At 35.7% G+C, this 17,019-nt stretch overlaps 1 protein-coding gene across 3 annotated transcripts in view; it reads right to left on the bottom strand.

Annotated features, from left to right (window-relative positions):
- Window positions 1-9,015: 9,015 nt before the first annotated feature.
- LOC137393636 (uncharacterized) overlaps window positions 9,016-17,019 on the bottom strand; it is a 101,119-nt gene continuing 93,115 nt past the window's right edge. For all 3 annotated transcript variants that reach the window (XR_010978309.1, XM_068080275.1, XM_068080274.1), the window contains 2 exons: window positions 10,887-11,097; window positions 9,016-9,824 (listed from right to left, as the gene is read on the bottom strand). Coding sequence is in view for 2 of the 3 variants with exons in the window: in XM_068080275.1 (XP_067936376.1) it covers window positions 9,554-9,824; window positions 10,887-11,097 (482 nt within the window). In the remaining variant the exon portion in view is untranslated. The remainder of the gene's footprint in view (window positions 9,825-10,886; window positions 11,098-17,019) is intronic.

A 17,019-nucleotide genomic window follows, 5' to 3' on the forward strand; every position in this document is an offset into this window, starting at 1 on the left:
GAGCAATTGTGACTGATCTCACTTCAGTCCTTAAAGGTATAACTGGTCATTTATTGTTGGAACTACCTAAACCAAGTAGAGGAATATATGAGCCACTGCTGCCAGTTATAGCTCATAAACTATACATGCAATATAAATTATTATATTATAGTAGTCAGCCGATACTATAATATTTTATGAATAATGCACTATATATGCATTCGATACAAAATATATTACATATTTATATTAATAAGTTCTACTTCGTCATTGTTTGTGTTTGTTAATTCAAGTGAGTGCTACTCGCTTCCACATTTCTGGCTGATTTTCTCCAATTTTTCCCAAGCATATGCTCTGTACTTTCTACCAGGTCGCTAAAATATTCTAAACTCCATCTGGTTCCTGAGAATCAACCTCTCAAAAACCCACCACTGTGCTATTTGAGTGAATATGAAACAAATCGCAGACATCGATGAGCTTACCACTTATTTTTATACATAATACACAGTATTAACTTGATATTTTTGGTATAATAATTTTTACACGCATTAACTAATAGTCATATTTCATATATAATTTGTATTATGTACCGTGTGTATATATTATACTGTAACGAAAAAAATTGCATCAAATGACCTGATCTTCTGCAATTTCCTTCTAGTTAGTGGCTCTATAAAATTGATAACTTTGCAGCCTGCTGAAAAAGGCCAAAATATCTACAGATATTTACATTTTATTACCATTTTTTGCAAAATACATTACCAATAATATTGCAAAAACATGTTGTATCAGTTGAATGTTTCCACCATACTAAATGTGCATGCGTGGGGATAAGTCAATTGATGCTTTTAGTACAAATTTACTCGAACTAGCTGGGCTAATACTGCAGTTAGACCTAGGTCACAAGGTCACTAGGTCACAAGGTCAATAGGTCACAAGGTCACAAGATCACATGGCTTTTGCTTCAGACTGCAATATTTTAGTGTGAAAAAAGTTTTGAGTTGAAAAATTCTAGTATTTCACATCAAAAGACACTTTCTAAAAAAAACACTTAGAATGTTTGTGATATATTAATAGTTTCTTATAGAGATATTTTAAAATCACCGAATTAAGATTTAATAGCTGTCTGTTTTGTTTTTATTCCGCTTCAGACAGCTGATAAATTTTCAAGTTAAGTTTTCAGAATATATATTACTACTTGTATTAGCAAACAAAATAATTCAACGAATATTTTGATTTCGTTCTAATCAAATCTTTGGAGTAATGGGTATCATTTAAAAATGCTAAAATCTTTTCGAAAAATATAAGTACATGTATATCACAGTTGAGATACTTGTCTGTAGATTTGAGCATATCGTTGTGACATTCAGGCACTAAAATGTCTAAATATTTTCAACTGGTAAACTGGTAACTACCAACCCTCAAAATGAGAGCAGCCTAATGGTTTAGATCTCCTGACCTACAAACAGGTTGCGGTTGAATTCCACAAACATGTTTGTGTTGCTTGCAGTAAGCTCATCGAAGACATCACACTCGATCCTTGAGCGATTGCTCATATACCCAACTCTTATCAGTATCAGCTGTTTCTTGGAACATTTTCTTTTACCTTTTGAAATTAAGAGGGGAAGTTGCGATGTCCTTGATTTGCGTTTGAAGGAAAATAGTTACTACCATAACAGGTATCTCTCATCAATTTCTTTGGGTAACTTTTGTAATACCAACCAGCAGTTGGCTGTTTGAAGCTTTCATGGATTTTTTAGTGTTTATTAATTCCAAACAGAATTATTCTGAGATCAACTAATTATTTATGTGAACTTTTCCAAGAGCTAAAGCCTGGTTTTTGGCTATCAGCCAAGCGCTTCGAACAAACACCCAAGAAAATGCATCAGCACAACAACTGGCCTACAAAGCAACCCCATTAGCAATGATAGTTATAATTTATGACAAATGAAGCGGGTGAGATGTCAAATGTGTTACATAATGACCTTGAGTGGAAAGTTAGAGGCGAATCATGGCAGAATCGTGACAATTTTGGAAAAATTCACTGGAAGACCACTTTAGAGGTATGACAACTAGTAGCGAGTGAGAGACCCATCATGTGACAGTTGTGAAAGCTAAAAGTGTGTGAGAGACTGATCATAGAAAAATTATGACAACTAGTAGCAAGTGATGTGGCAAATCATGTGAGAGTTATGAAAACTAGAAGACATGTTAGTGGAAGTTTTCTATTTTAGTGGAAAATTTCTGAATGGCTTATGCTTTTTTCATGATAACGCAATTACCAGAATGCTAATGTTTCTTATGACAACGGATTTACCAAAATGCTAATGTTTCTTATGACAACGGATTTACCAAAATGCTAATGTTTTTTATGACAATGGAATTACCAAAATGCTAATGTTTCTTATGACAATGGAGTTACCAAGATGCTAAAGTTCAAGTAAAAGATCTAAGTCATACTTAATTGTAAAACTACTAACCATTTGAGGGCATGATTATTGTCACATTTGGAAATTTCTAATATAATATGGAAAGAATAACAGGATTGATCAATTCTTCTATTGGTTGTTAATTAAGCAGGACTTCCCTGTTATACAAGGCAAACCTTTTCTTCTCTTACTCTCACCCCACCTACCTTTCTAGCACTTTGCTATTGTAGTGTAATTAGGTTCTACCTCGAAATACAATAATCTTTTGTAGCCTTTTCTTTATGGATCAAAATTCATATTCTCCAAGCACTCCTGCGTCGCATTGATGTTAACATTTCGAATAACTTCACTTACAAAATCAACAGTCACGCCTACATTACATAGGGAACCTCAAATGGTGGAGCATTGTATGGAATGAAACCAGCTTCTTATTAGCAATGCTAGAAATAATAAAGAATGCCATTTAGTACTTTCAACCTTATTATTATTTATTATTTATTGTATCGTTGCTCTTTTGAAATATCAGTACTAAAATTTTGCTAGCTTTCTATCAGTTCAATTAACTTGTTCGAGTGACAGCAATCTTGGCAATCAATCAATCAATTAATCTTGGCAATAAATTTACTCACTCATCTATACTATGTTAAAGTTTGCAAAAGAAACAGCTAGACAAATACTGTATTTCCTGAACTATAAGTAGAAGTTTTTTTCCATGGTTTAGTGTGGGGTGTGCCTTATACTCGGGAGTGACTTAGGTATGAAATTATTGACACATTGTTGGTGGTATACCATTTCAGATGTTGTTTTGGCACTAAACCACTCTATGCCTGTTCTGTTAATTTCAACCTTGACGGTAGCTTTGCATATAGTGAAATATGCAGCCGAAAACGGTGATCGAGAAACAGAAAAGTTGGGAGTCAACGAAAAACTCGCAAGGGACAGGCGAAAAGCGGAAGTCAGTTTTACTGAAATGTAGAAAACAAAAAAGTTAATCACTGACTATAAGCTAAGTGGCTGGCCGCATGCTCTACCTATTGATCCAGCGGAGTCAATGAAGGGTTACACTGATGATGGTTTCATTAAAGGTTGACTTGCAACAAAATTCACATTACAGTTATTTGGTACCAAAAGATTCCCCATGTCTTACTCTGTTGTGTTGTAGGTGCAAAATATATGGGAATGTGATTACAAGCTCTTAAAAGCTCAAAAACGAACAGTTAATCGCAGCCACACGAGACTGCCGTAGTTTGGATTCGCTTTCCAAAACGGCTCAAATGGGACGTAGTTGTTACAGGATGGTTACTGTTTACACTTTCATGCAACCTCATTCGTCGAAATATTTTCACAATTATACTTCACGCATTCAATAAAACCACGTCTATTGTTTTTACGCGTCTGTTTTATCGTCATTGTAATGCTATCACTTTTAGCACTGATATCTTATAACTTACCGTAAAAATCTTTAAACTTTTTAACATTACCTCGAAGGACTATATATCATTGTCTGATAATCATGATGAGCCTGTTGGTTACCTGTGATAATCGAAAAGAGCTGCAAAAATTATTGGGTCACATGATCAGATTATGACTTGACGATTGAATAATGCCGAAAGAAAACTGTTAAGTAGCGAGCATTTATATTTGATACGGGGTCTTCGGTAAAACTCGAAGTGTTTGTCATAAACTAGTGCTACGATAAGTTTTACATTAAGCTTTTTATTGGCCTTTCAATTCATGTGAGAACATACGTGACAAGGCGATAACCAAACTGGAATGACTACGTCAAATAAATAAACAGATTCCAATCTACGGCGGCTTTTCGTTTTTGAGCTTTTAAGAGCTGGTAATTACATTTCCACGTATTTGACACCTGCAACACAACAGAGTAAGACATGGTGACTCTTTTGATATCAAATAACTGTAATGTGAATTTTGTTGCAAGTCAACCTTTAAGTTTTAGCTTTTAGATTTTTAGCTTACAGGGTATGTGGAGGGTCACAGATGTGTTTGGCAAACTCCTTAAGGTACGGCCACCCGTAACGAATTTTTCATTGATTCTGACCAAAATCTTGAAATGGACGAAAAACGCTGAACCGTTCGGCAGAAATTCACAGGATTGTCAAAGCTGTGCATGCACACCGAAATCGTTGACGAAACGGTTTTAATTGGCTAAACAAATTATTAGCGAGCACGATTCTAGCAGCTTTTGCAATTTATATAGTCCAAGACACTTATTACGACACACAATAAAAGTACCAGCACAATTCGACATGATCCATACGATGCAACTGCTTAACTTGCGCTGTTGTTGATTCTTCATTGTTCGAACACCATGGCTACAAATCGGTTTTTTTAATAATAGCAATATCTTTTTAGCAGCGAAATTTCAGTTGTAGAAAGAGTTTGCCATCTTTGGCGCTATCAAGTCAGTTGCATTGTATTTACTATGGCAAATTGCGTTAGTATTCTCTTGTGTGTCGCGTTATATGCCTCGGACTATATAAATTGCAAAAGCTGCTAAATACGTACTCGCTGATAATTTGTTTAGCCAATTAAAAGCGTTCCGTCAACAATTTCGGTGTGCATGCACAGCTCAGACAATTCTGTGAATTTTGGCAGAATATTTCTGTGTGTTTCATTCATTTTGTGATTTTGGTCAAAATCAACGGAAAAATCATTACATGTGGCCGTACCTTAAGTGTGTTATTTACGCAGTTATCAAAATAACTCTTACAATGTTATGCCAACATACCAGGTACAGCCTCAGTTGCGTCATGTAATGTAAGCACACTGTTCAGCCTGTTGCCTCTATTCTATTTTTATTTTAACTAGTTCATTATTTTGATTTTAAATGACATGTTTATTCTTGGTGTTGGATTCTATCCAATAAATTTCCTCCAAAAATGTCACTTCGGAGAGACTTTTATGTTTTCTCTTCCTTATTATGCATTTTATGGCCGGTACAACTTGCACTCAAAAACAAATTATACTCCGAAATACACTTCTATCAGTGTGAGAAATTAAGATGCGGGAGACATGCGGGAGCTTCTTGTTAAAATTATGTCGATATGCAATGCTTTCATTAGAGGTGGAACGAGACACGAGACGTCTCGAGTAACGACCTGTCTCGTCTCGTATCGGTCTCGTCTCGACTTAGCTATTGCCAAACTCGAGACAGGAAATAGAACTAAAGCGCCTGCGCACGGTTGTTAAAACATGGCTTCTTGCGGTAGCAACAACTCCATATATTGTAACGGATTGCGGGCAGCTGCCTTTAAAGTTATACCCGGTCCGTTACTACCTGTTGCTATTGATTATGTTGGCCACTGAGTCTAATCATGTAGTCCGGACAACGGCCTTGTTATATTTTAGTTCGGTTCTGTGTCCTTAAAACAGATACCGGGTCGTATCTAATTACTCTTCGGATAATCCAATTTAATAAATTGGATAACTTTTGCGGGTAAAATGTCTGTATTTTATCGTATCGTGTCTAAACACCAACTGCCCTTCATAAAATTCGGGCCTCTTTTACGTATATACTACTAATGGCGGGTAAAACTTGCCCGGACACGGAGAAACGAACGAAAGGCCGTGTCGACCATAGTCCGTGTTCAGTTAACAATGACGTTTTGTTAACTCAATATAAGATTATACATGTGCATGTATACAGTAATTAATATAATTTCATGAGTACAATTTAAATATAATTCACATACTACAGTTAATACACAAACAAAACTTAACATTAATGAAACGATAAGAATGAAAGTGTTATCGTGTGTTCTTTTAGTTGCGGTATTTCTTTGTAGAGCGACGGCTATCGGTTTCATTACACATTACATTAAATGTAAGACTTATTCAATAGATGTTAAAAATATACATGTACAAAGCAATATGTTTTTTAATAATTATGATCAATCAAGCTCAATATTCTTAGAATATATAACTTAGGTATTTTAGAGCTGTTTGTGTCACTTTTGTTTACAAAAACTACATGCATATCACTATTAAAATGTTGTATTCAAATCGTTTACACCAGGTGAAAATTCAATTTAAAAAGAGGTTTATCAATTTTATATATACCAAGTACGCTAGTACTTGTGTTGTGATATCATCACCAAATGCTCATTATTTCACTGTCTCGTGTCTCGAGTCTCAAATTTTCACAAGACAGTGTCTCGAGTCTCGTCTGAACTTGAAAAACCTGTCTCGTTCCACCTCTAGCTTTCACACTTCAAACAGCAGTTACTGCAGCCTCTCTGTTTTCAATCAAATATAACTAGACGAAAGGCATGTGGTATGGTGACAGACGTTAACAATTCAACATGATGAGCATTTAACAGTTTGTATTGTTCATGCATATTCAGGGGTGGTACAGGTCAAGGCCATGATATAGATTGATCCATAATATTTACAATATCAAGATATAAATAAAAACAGTAGTCACAACAGCGAGTCCTGACATATGGATAAAACATTAAACAACTCTTAATCGAACTTGTAATTTTACGTTGTGATTCTGTGTGCAGTTTTTCGTTTTGCAGGCACACCAGTCTAGGCTGGAGGAAGAGCTGGTGCACAGGGCTCTACAATTTTTAGGACTCTATGACCACTGCTGTCGCACTAGGAGAGAATACAACCCTAACTAACTGGTACTCAAGCTAACATATGAGAATATGATGCCGATACGCATGGCAAGGATGTTCTTTAGGCACTGAAATATCTTCTGTTGATGGTATTAGTTTGGTCTCCTTTGTTTTCAGCTGTTGCAATCCTTAGCTATGTCATTGGCATGCGTTGTAAGCACTTGGAATATCACCAAGTTTTTACCTAATTTCAAAAATAAAATTTTACAAAACAGGGAAAGAGACTCATAACAATTACCAAATCTATACAGACTTCAGACACCTTAAACTTAACATATTTAAATCTAAAATATAATATAGTATATAATATAATATAGTAACTGCCTCTGTACGTCTGCCCCATCTGTTTTTTTGTGCGCCTTCAATACGGCAATTACTTCTCCTTCCAGCATAACTAATGCTTCTCGCAATATCCCGCATCATCTCTCGGCCTTTCTGAGGGCCACCCATTTCATAAAGGTTGTGTTCTACTTAGTAAACACACTAAGGTTGTAGGCATGATTATTGCCACACACAGAAATTTTTAATATAACATGGGGAGAATAGCAGGATTGATCAATTTTCCTATTGATCTATTTTAGGTCTATTATTCTCCTAAGCAAGACTTTCCTGTTATACAAGACAAGCCTTTTCTTCTCTTACTCTCACCCCACCCACCTTTCTAGCACTTTGCTATTGTAGTGTAATTACGTTCTACCTCGAAATACAATAATCTCTTATAGCCTTTTCTTTATGGATCAAAATTCATATTCGCCAAGCACTTCTGCGTCGCATTGATGCTAACATTTTGAATAACTTCACTAACAAAATCATCAGTCACGCCTACATTCCATATGTATTGTGCTAGTTATGCCATTCTTCCTAGTCTAGTTCTGGTCAATACAGACGGTAGTATTATACATGCATATGCATTGTTCTACTCATTTTACCCAACATATATGACAACGAAAATAGCAATCTATTTATAGCGCTTTGAGAGGAACCTCAAATGGCTGAGCATTGTACAGAATGAAACCAGTTTCTTATTAGGAATGCTAGAAGCGCCCTTTCCATGCTTTTCAAACTAGCAGGTAAATTTCTCAAAACAGACTGTCAGATTTGATCTGTGATCATACTCTATGCATCCGCAATCCTACTCAGTGTGTCAGCGATCATGCTCTATGTGTCTGTGATCATATACCATGTGTCTGCGATCATACCCCATGTGTCTGTGACCATACCCATTATTGTTGTTTACTGAGTGTAAATGGTAAATCTTATTACTCAGGCTGCAGAAGGAATCGTCACTACAGAAATGTAAAACACTTGGCCAGAAATTATGATAAACTTATTGAAAACTGCTGCAAAATGAAAATCTGTTCAAAATAATAGTAAAAGCTGCAAATATTATAAGCAAAACCTGATGTCGATATGTAGGATTTAAAAACTAATCATTAAATTTATGATTGCCTTGTATAGCTTTAATTTGAGTTGACTAACATGTACAGAATACAGCAATAAATTCCATACTAGCAAAGATATGCTTCAGTACATCCAAGCCTTAGCAAGGCTGAGGTCATTAGACCAAGAAGTCAGGCATTCTCTATAGCTCAAGTAGAACTAAGTCGGCTAAATAGATAAACTTCCTGAAAGCTTCACCAATGACTAGTCAGGGTATCTACAGGGTCAGCTACTTCTAAATGAATCCCATATAATAAACATACACAAGACCTAAGGCTAACTTTTGCTGTGCGCTTTGGGCATACTGCATAGTCATGCAGAGTGTTTAAACTCATCAGCCAGTCGTTGCGTAGTGTCCAAAAATGGTACCTGATTGGTTAATCTCAATCCAACCAATGTTACTCATATCCGCATTACATTGTTTCATTAGGAGGTGCTGCAACAGCGATGAGGAAGCTTTTAAACAATGAACTGCAAGACAAGTCAAGCGTAAAGATATGTTTTATTAAAGAGTCGATACCCTATGATTTGTACAAAGTAAAAAGCATATAAAAATGGAAGTTTTGGAAAGAATATTATTTTGTTGAGTAGTATAACAAAACATGATTAGATAAAATATAAAATAGTGTTTTATCATCTCTTAGAACCATGACATATTCAAATAAATAATACCATAGATTGACTAATGATCAAAACTAGATTGCTGAATTGGTGCATAAGCTGTTAGAATTGCTCATGACCCAGTCCTGCAAATCAAAAATTGTTGATTGTTGGTGCACTTAATCTAATATCTAAGGCCCTAAACATAATAATATAACAAATGGCAGAACGAGTACGGAACACTTTTTCATCGTGCCATGAGTTAGATCTTGTCAATTGTCACAGGTTTCACAAGGACTGATGGTAAAAAATATTAAAATATTTGATAGATAAATAAATAATAAATACAACATATAGATTTCTATCGTTAAATAAATAAATATATTTATGTTCTTATTTTGGTTCAAGCTAGATTAGAATGTGAAGATATCTGTTCTTCGCTGCCATCTAGGACAGCAGCTATGAGCAGTACCAAGTGGTGGAATTATATTTTTGAATAACTATTTTTTTCATAATGTAGGTACTCCCGTCATCAGTGCACTCGTTTGGATTGTATGCTAGAAACTTTTGAGAGTTGATTTTCTCGCCGGGGTCAGCACTTAAGCCGTTGCTGCAATAGAATACATTTTCACGCCGAAAAGCTGGGCATCCGTCACGTGCAGATATGCTTGTCAGTGATGGATAGACTATTCTATCATCTCCGACCAGGTTGCCAAGAGTTAGAGAATATCTGAAATATACACAATATTTCAATAGATTTTGGTAATTACATAGTTTATTGAATTGAGATCAGGCTGAAAGCTTCTCTCGTACCTACTGTAATAGTATATGCACAAACACTTCACATCAATCAACAGTTCCTGTAAAAGATGAGTCACCGCAAACAAGGAAACCATCACGCAGTTTTCATTAATTGTTGTATATGGGAGTTGTCCCATCATTAATTATCAATCAAAGATGGTAGAGTTGATATTGATATCATCATTGGCAGTTATTTGTCAACTTCTATACACAAAAACCACGAATGGTTAAGAATGCACAAACCTACTAAATCAATCCAGTGTATTTGATGGATTATGTATTTTACTCCTTAAAAGAGAGCAAGCCTGTTTTACCAGTACGTTTTTTCTTTTCTAACCCAGCAAAATGTGAGTTAATTTAGGATCTTCGTTAAATAAAACTATATTGTCAGATAAGTTTTTGGCACAAGATCTTTACGCATAGAAGCTGTGGTTACAATAAAAATAGAAAACAATTTGAAGTGCAATAGTAACGTAAATGAATGAAAAAGCAATTGGCTTTTTATAGAACCGCATTTCTTTGATCTCCGATTCCTGCAGTGAAGGATATGCTTTAGATATGCGAAAAACAAAAACGCGAGCTTATTCCATGTTTCATCAAGATCATCAGATATCAATTTGAGACACAAAAACTTTTTTCCATAATAAGCTTGCAGCCTATGCCAGCTAACTGTTCAATGCCACGAAGAAGCTTTGAAGGCCACTATTGTGGTATAGCATCTTCGAATATCCATATTTTAAATAGAACATAACCATACACTGATGCTTATCCCCTATCATGTTTGCGTAGCAAAAGTTCCTCCTCCGTGAGCTACCGTAAGTTCAAATAAGTCAAATCTGAATGGTTCTTTGCCAAGCTAGCTCTCCGTCCGCTAGTCTAATTATTATTCCATTTACCAAGTCTCCCTTATTACTTAAACCTCTTAAAACCCTACACTACTATAATATATAATTCCATTGAAGCCTTTTTTAGATCATACTGAATAACATACGTTTTGACTTCGTTGTCTGGTTGGTAATCTTTGCTCGTCTCTGGACAGGTGCTGCTGCTGTTGGAGACTACGTTAAGCTCATACCATTGTCGTAGATGAATAGTCAATTCTTTGGCGTACTCAGCGGCTAGGTCGGATGGCACTCTGGCGTTTATACAACTCGCTGCACTTCTTCTCACGATATTTCCTAATGAAGCGGAATGTGCTGTTCCTATGAACAGGAATATGAAGAATAAAGGAGAAGAGATGTAAGACATAGTGTAAGAGATGATGCACACTCTTCAATCGTCAGTCCAAATATGAATATAACAGTTTCAACTCAAGCATTTTTATAGGCATAGGCAAATGCAAAATACATGTAGGAACTGGGAAAGTTGGTGATGTCACAGCCAATCAGCTTTGCTCAAAACGATATCCTTGTTGATCATTTGTCAACATATACAATGTGAAAGGGTCTGCAATATCATTAGTAGCAATGTTACCCTAGAAAAGCAAAATGTGTAAAACATTTTTATAGAAAATCAGTCGGCAGGGCTCTGGCTAAAGTTGGTGAAAAATGAGGGAGGAAGAAAAACCTGCTCTTATTCTATGATATCACAATATCACATGCTATGTGTATCCTTTTTCTCATCTAACATGAGTCAGTCTGGAAAACTGTTATCATAGAACATTTAGGAAAAAACTGTTTTTTCCAAAGATTATGTCATAAGATATGAAACTTTGTTAGATACATAGAAAATTGTTTCCTCACTACAGTTTACCCAAGCGAGTGAAGACCTTTTACGCATTGCATATGTGCTAAATGCTGCGCATGAATGTTTTGCTCTGCCAAAAAATTGTTTGGACGCTAATACTGATTAGTTCAGCAGAGCAGAAAAAGATTTGTGGTCAGAAGACATTGTGGAAGGTATTGGACAATTAAAAGATGTTTGTTCCATCGAAAGCAACAATCAGAACGCAGTTATCCCAGCAAATGATGAAAATATTTCTGTTTTAAAAGCGTCAATTTTTGTTTCTGCATGTAATATAAGTATGGTCCGTTTGTGTCATTTGTTCATGAATATATATTTGTAGCATTTAGTAAATTATCATTATACAGCTTGAAAATTTGCAAATTTATAGCATATTATTTGATAGCATCAAATCTGATCTTACAATTGATCGATGCTCATAACTCCTCTTCTATTGCACGTAAAAAGCTAGCTTTGGCTGAAAACGGTAGCAAACATATCAATGAGTGCAATGAGATTTTATGCAACATTGGTAAATATAAATATAAAATGAAAATATGTTTTTAAATTTAGGATAAATTGAAAATTGAGAGTACCAACAAATTGTAAAGAAGGACACAGGCTATAATATCATCGCAGGTCAATTGCAAGCAATAGATATCGCCTGGTCGAGTATTTCTCAGTTTCTCAATGCATATTTATTAAGAGATATTTGACAAGTTGGAGGTAAGTTAGCAGATTTATTGCATCTAAAAGATTTAATATCGCTCCACCGGAAAGAGAGCAAAATATAAGCAACATCCGCGCCCCCGTAACAGGGCTAAATTTATCTTCTGAAAATTCTGACGAGCCATTTGAAAAATACACCACCAGCCTCTATTTGAACGCCACCTCTATTTGAACACCACCTCCAATTGACCGCTACTATAAAGAAAGGGTTAAAAAATAGAGCGTCATGGCGTTCAATTAGAGGTTTTACGGTATATATATAATCATAATAAATATAATAATCGGTTGTCTTATAAAACATGAGCTGCTCTGTATAGCAACGGCGCAGTTTGGTAACTTTACTACAAATGTGGATAGACACTTATCATTGGTCACATTGATTTAAAGGAAAAATTTGCAATTATTGAGTGCAGGTATATCATTTCTGTGTTGTTATTATTATACATGCAAAAAATGATTAACTCACAGTCAAACCTGATAGCGACTACTGTAAGTCCAAGGGTACAAAGCAATAATATTGTAACACTTTCACCTAGGCTTACTATGATTGGATTTCTCTACCAATGAAAGCAATTCTTTGTGAATTACAGCACTGTAAAAAAATGTCTTGTACCCTTACTCAAATATTTCTATCAAACCATTATTCTCGCTGTATAATTGGCTGCCTCACATAACATTGCCATTCGCCTTTTTTCAAAATTCATCTATGTCTTCGTCTCATTGATGCCTTGCTTTAGATAAGCATCAGCTATATAAACAGCTTATCTTCCCCGGTTCCTCGATGATTACATTGAAATAGTTATGCCTTGTTTAAACAAGCTGATTGGCCGAGCCTGTTGCATAGCTGCCCAAACAGTTTGCGCAGCGACTGAGTAGCTGCCATTGGGTGAAAGCGGCCCAAGTAGGAAAATGACTAAGTAGGAGCCGACACTTAACATAGATACCTGATTATATTTTGAGTGTTATAATAAAAGAGCTCATTGGTCGAACCGAAAAATGCTACAAATTGCTAGAATGCAGATCAAGATCGTATTGGTTCTAATAAGCCGCTTCAATCAGACCTTCCTTGGCAACTGAATTACCCAAGGTCATCTAAATTTTGTCTACAAGAAATAGTGCAAACTGTACCAGGGGCTGATGTGTTTAGCGCAGTATCTACCGCAACATACAGAGAATATTTGCACTGCTGTGACAAATTTGAGCATGTGGTTAAACATTACCATCTCTATTTATCCCACCTTTGTGTCATTGTGTTCGTATGCTCGTTGGTTTGTGTGAACGATTTCATTTAAACTTTACCTTCATATGCGCCGTAATTTCCGCCAGATCGCTATTACCCTAAGACACTTATGTATTCGCCTCATCTAACTTTCGCGTTTTCGCGGAGTCATTCTCTCGCGAACATTTCATGAGCGAAACTAAACTATCATAACGAACGAGCGAAAACGCGGAATTAAATAGCTTTGTTCATTGATAGTCCAAGAAACAAATGGCAGCAAGCGATCAAATTGCATTATCGATGTCGCCCACATAATTCTACCTGCGGTTCACAATTACAAACTAGTCCCAAATTGAAATTTTTTTTCTTACCGGTGAACCGATCCTGAGAAATCTAATTATGTTTGTTCCACTGCATTTATTTTCACATCACTATATTTTCGCACTCATCAGAGCTGCGAAATTAAGTTGCAGCGAAATTTTACTCTGCATGCTACTCACAAAACTAAATACTAGCGAAATATAAGTGTCCTAGGGTATTTAGATTTAAAACTCCGTCTGGTTCCTGGCAACCAGCCTCTTAACAATGAACTTGCACACGTATTTAACAAATTTTATTAGAAAATATCGCTATTTTTTTAGCCTTTGCGGTTGTTTTTGATGTCTGAGGTGCTTTGACTGCCAGGATGTCTCAACATTAAAGTCGATAAAACTTGATCATAGAGAAAGATAGAAATGCTCAATAGAGAAAGACTTCTTCAAAAGTTTGTCAGTAGTCTCACTTTCCGTTTGTCCTTCTCATTATGACATTGGCTAATGCATTCAGGTCGCATCGTTATTGACATATACGTGTAGTTTATTTCGCAATGATAGATAAACATCTATACTTTCTTATGAAATCTACTGAAAAATTGGACAAAAAGCTCATCTTTAAATATTAGAAACTAAAGATTGCGTTAAATATGCATTAAATATAATTGCCTTCAATGAACACGTTTATGGGTTGGTATTGTGGAGGTGCACCAGGTTCTCTGATTGAAAACAAAAGACATTCCAGGCAATGCCAGGCTTACCCCTTATCACTATGTTTTTATGACACGCACGGTGCACAAATTTGAGCCAATCCACAAGTTAACCGCATCATGGAAGCAGCATATATCCGCAAGCTAAACGAGTTTTGCGATTCGCAAAACTTTATCGAATCCATCATGCTAGCGAATGATGAAAGCGGCACTCCCGAATGATACGCATTAAAATATTGCGCAGGCTACCCAGTCCAAACATTTTCATGCTTCAGTCGTTTTTATTTCAATTTCAGCAGTCTCAATGCCCCAGTGTTTAGGGCTATAAATAGGACTGCGCAGCTATTTATAGAGTCATTAATTAGGTTAATATTTGACCTATGGGGTCAAGAGCTAGCGGTAAATGTTCATTAGATGTTCATTGAAAGACTGGATTGCAAAGTATTTCAACTTGAGGACAGCCCGAATGCGCATCATTCCAGCCATGGAAACAGCGAGTGCTTCAATAGAACTAAAATGGCATCACCACCAAATACTCTAGCTTTTCGATAGAGAACACACTCAATGCTTCAACACCAAGAATGTCGATCAATGCAAATGGTTTGGACATAATGAACAGATTTTTCCTAGATATGCAATTTCAAACCAGCGTGACAATTTTATATTAAAGAACATCAAGCTAACAGTAACAAATTTTTATTACAGTCATTATTTAGCATGTGATCTCGCTTAGCATGTGATCTCGCTGAAATAAATAACAAATTTGTGAAGAATAAAACAATTTCCATTATAGAACGATGCGCCTACATAGACTAGGATGCACTCGTACTGAAATGGTACAAAACTTGTAGTTTACCTTAAATAAAATATAGCTGATCTAAAAGTTGAAACACTAATCTTTCGCATGGCAGCAGATTCGACAAGGTGTCTGTGGAAAGCCCCTGATGAAGGGCAGAGCTTCGGCGTATCTCCTTGGCTGAAGCTCGAGTTTTGTCGATTTTAATCTTGAAACATTTTGGCACTCAGATCACCTCAAACATCAATAATAATCGCAAATGATAGAAAAATGCTGATACTTTCTGATAAAATCTACTAGTATTTTGTGTAAGTGTATCTTTAAGTATAGTAAGGAGAGGGTAAACTGATTGCTGTGTGCTTCTGTTGGTATAGGAACTGTTTGCTAAACTGGGTTCTATTTTAAATAATCAGCACTGGAAGATTCCTTTTAGAAGAGTCTAGAACATTCAACCAAACTATTAATGATGATCATTTTAAATTGAATCCGGTATGGAAAACGTTTCCCAATCTACCAGAAGTGAACAGCAATCAATTTATCATTCTTTGTTCTTTTCGCTTTCCTACAGAATTGAACAAACGGGAGAGAGTTAATGCTATACTAATGATTCTGTTGGTGTTCGCTGAGAATCAAATGAGGAAATTGGTTTTCCTATCAGTTTCCATAAACTTCAGTCTGCGAATGACACTCAGTGAGCAAAAGAGCTCTTCAACCATTCTAATACTGATAGTTACCAACATGCTTGTAAGTAATTATTTACCTTCAAAACTTAGGAATGTCTTGAGAGGACTCTGAGCCAGCGGAGGCAATAAAAATATTACTATAGTGGCTCTGAAAGGTATCTAGCGGTAAAATCAAACCTTTATTGAGGACGGACTCATGATTGTAGGATTGGTCAAGGAGAAAATATATGATGTCCACTCCTTTGCCTGCTGCTATTAGGAGTAGGTCAAAGGAAAAATCTCTGATCGATCTCTAGTTCAACTGTAGTAAACTTACAGTAAATCAGATTACATAGTTTTGGAAATCTCTGTTCATTCTATGAAACTATACAAATAGGGTACAGAACTAAATCTTTTTGAGTAGCGAACTGTCGTAAAAACACCTCAATTTGAACTCCATTTCACTGTATTTTTCAACCCTTCTCCTATAGCATTTTGGTATATGGGCTATTGAAAATGTGTATAGAATCTTGTATCCTGTATATAGACTCTTGTATCTTGTATATAGAATCTTAAGAGCTCTCGTGTCGTATAGATATGAGAACTATATAGAGCTATTATTCATTCTATGATGTCTGAGGGTGAAGGAAAGAGAAATTTCCATTTCAAAGTTGTAGTCAAAATTACAGTGAATGATATCATCTGAATTCAATTAGTGAAACTCTGAAAAAACTTCCAAAATAAAAGATTTGGGAAAGTTTACATGATTAGATTCTCAGGACTATGAGATTATTTATAATCATATGAATAGTTGGCGTCATAACACTGTGGTTTCCATAGCGACCAGTGTGTTCCTATACACAGTCAAGGCTGTATGTATGACCATCTTCACATATAAATTTACTAACATAAGATCTTGCTCTACACATTATTATTTAGCTTTTCTACATATAATTTGGTTTTTACGTTTAGTTT

This window comes from Watersipora subatra, chromosome 4 (genome assembly GCF_963576615.1).
Source record: "Watersipora subatra chromosome 4, tzWatSuba1.1, whole genome shotgun sequence".
Taxonomy (NCBI): Eukaryota; Metazoa; Bryozoa; class Gymnolaemata; order Cheilostomatida; family Watersiporidae; genus Watersipora; species Watersipora subatra.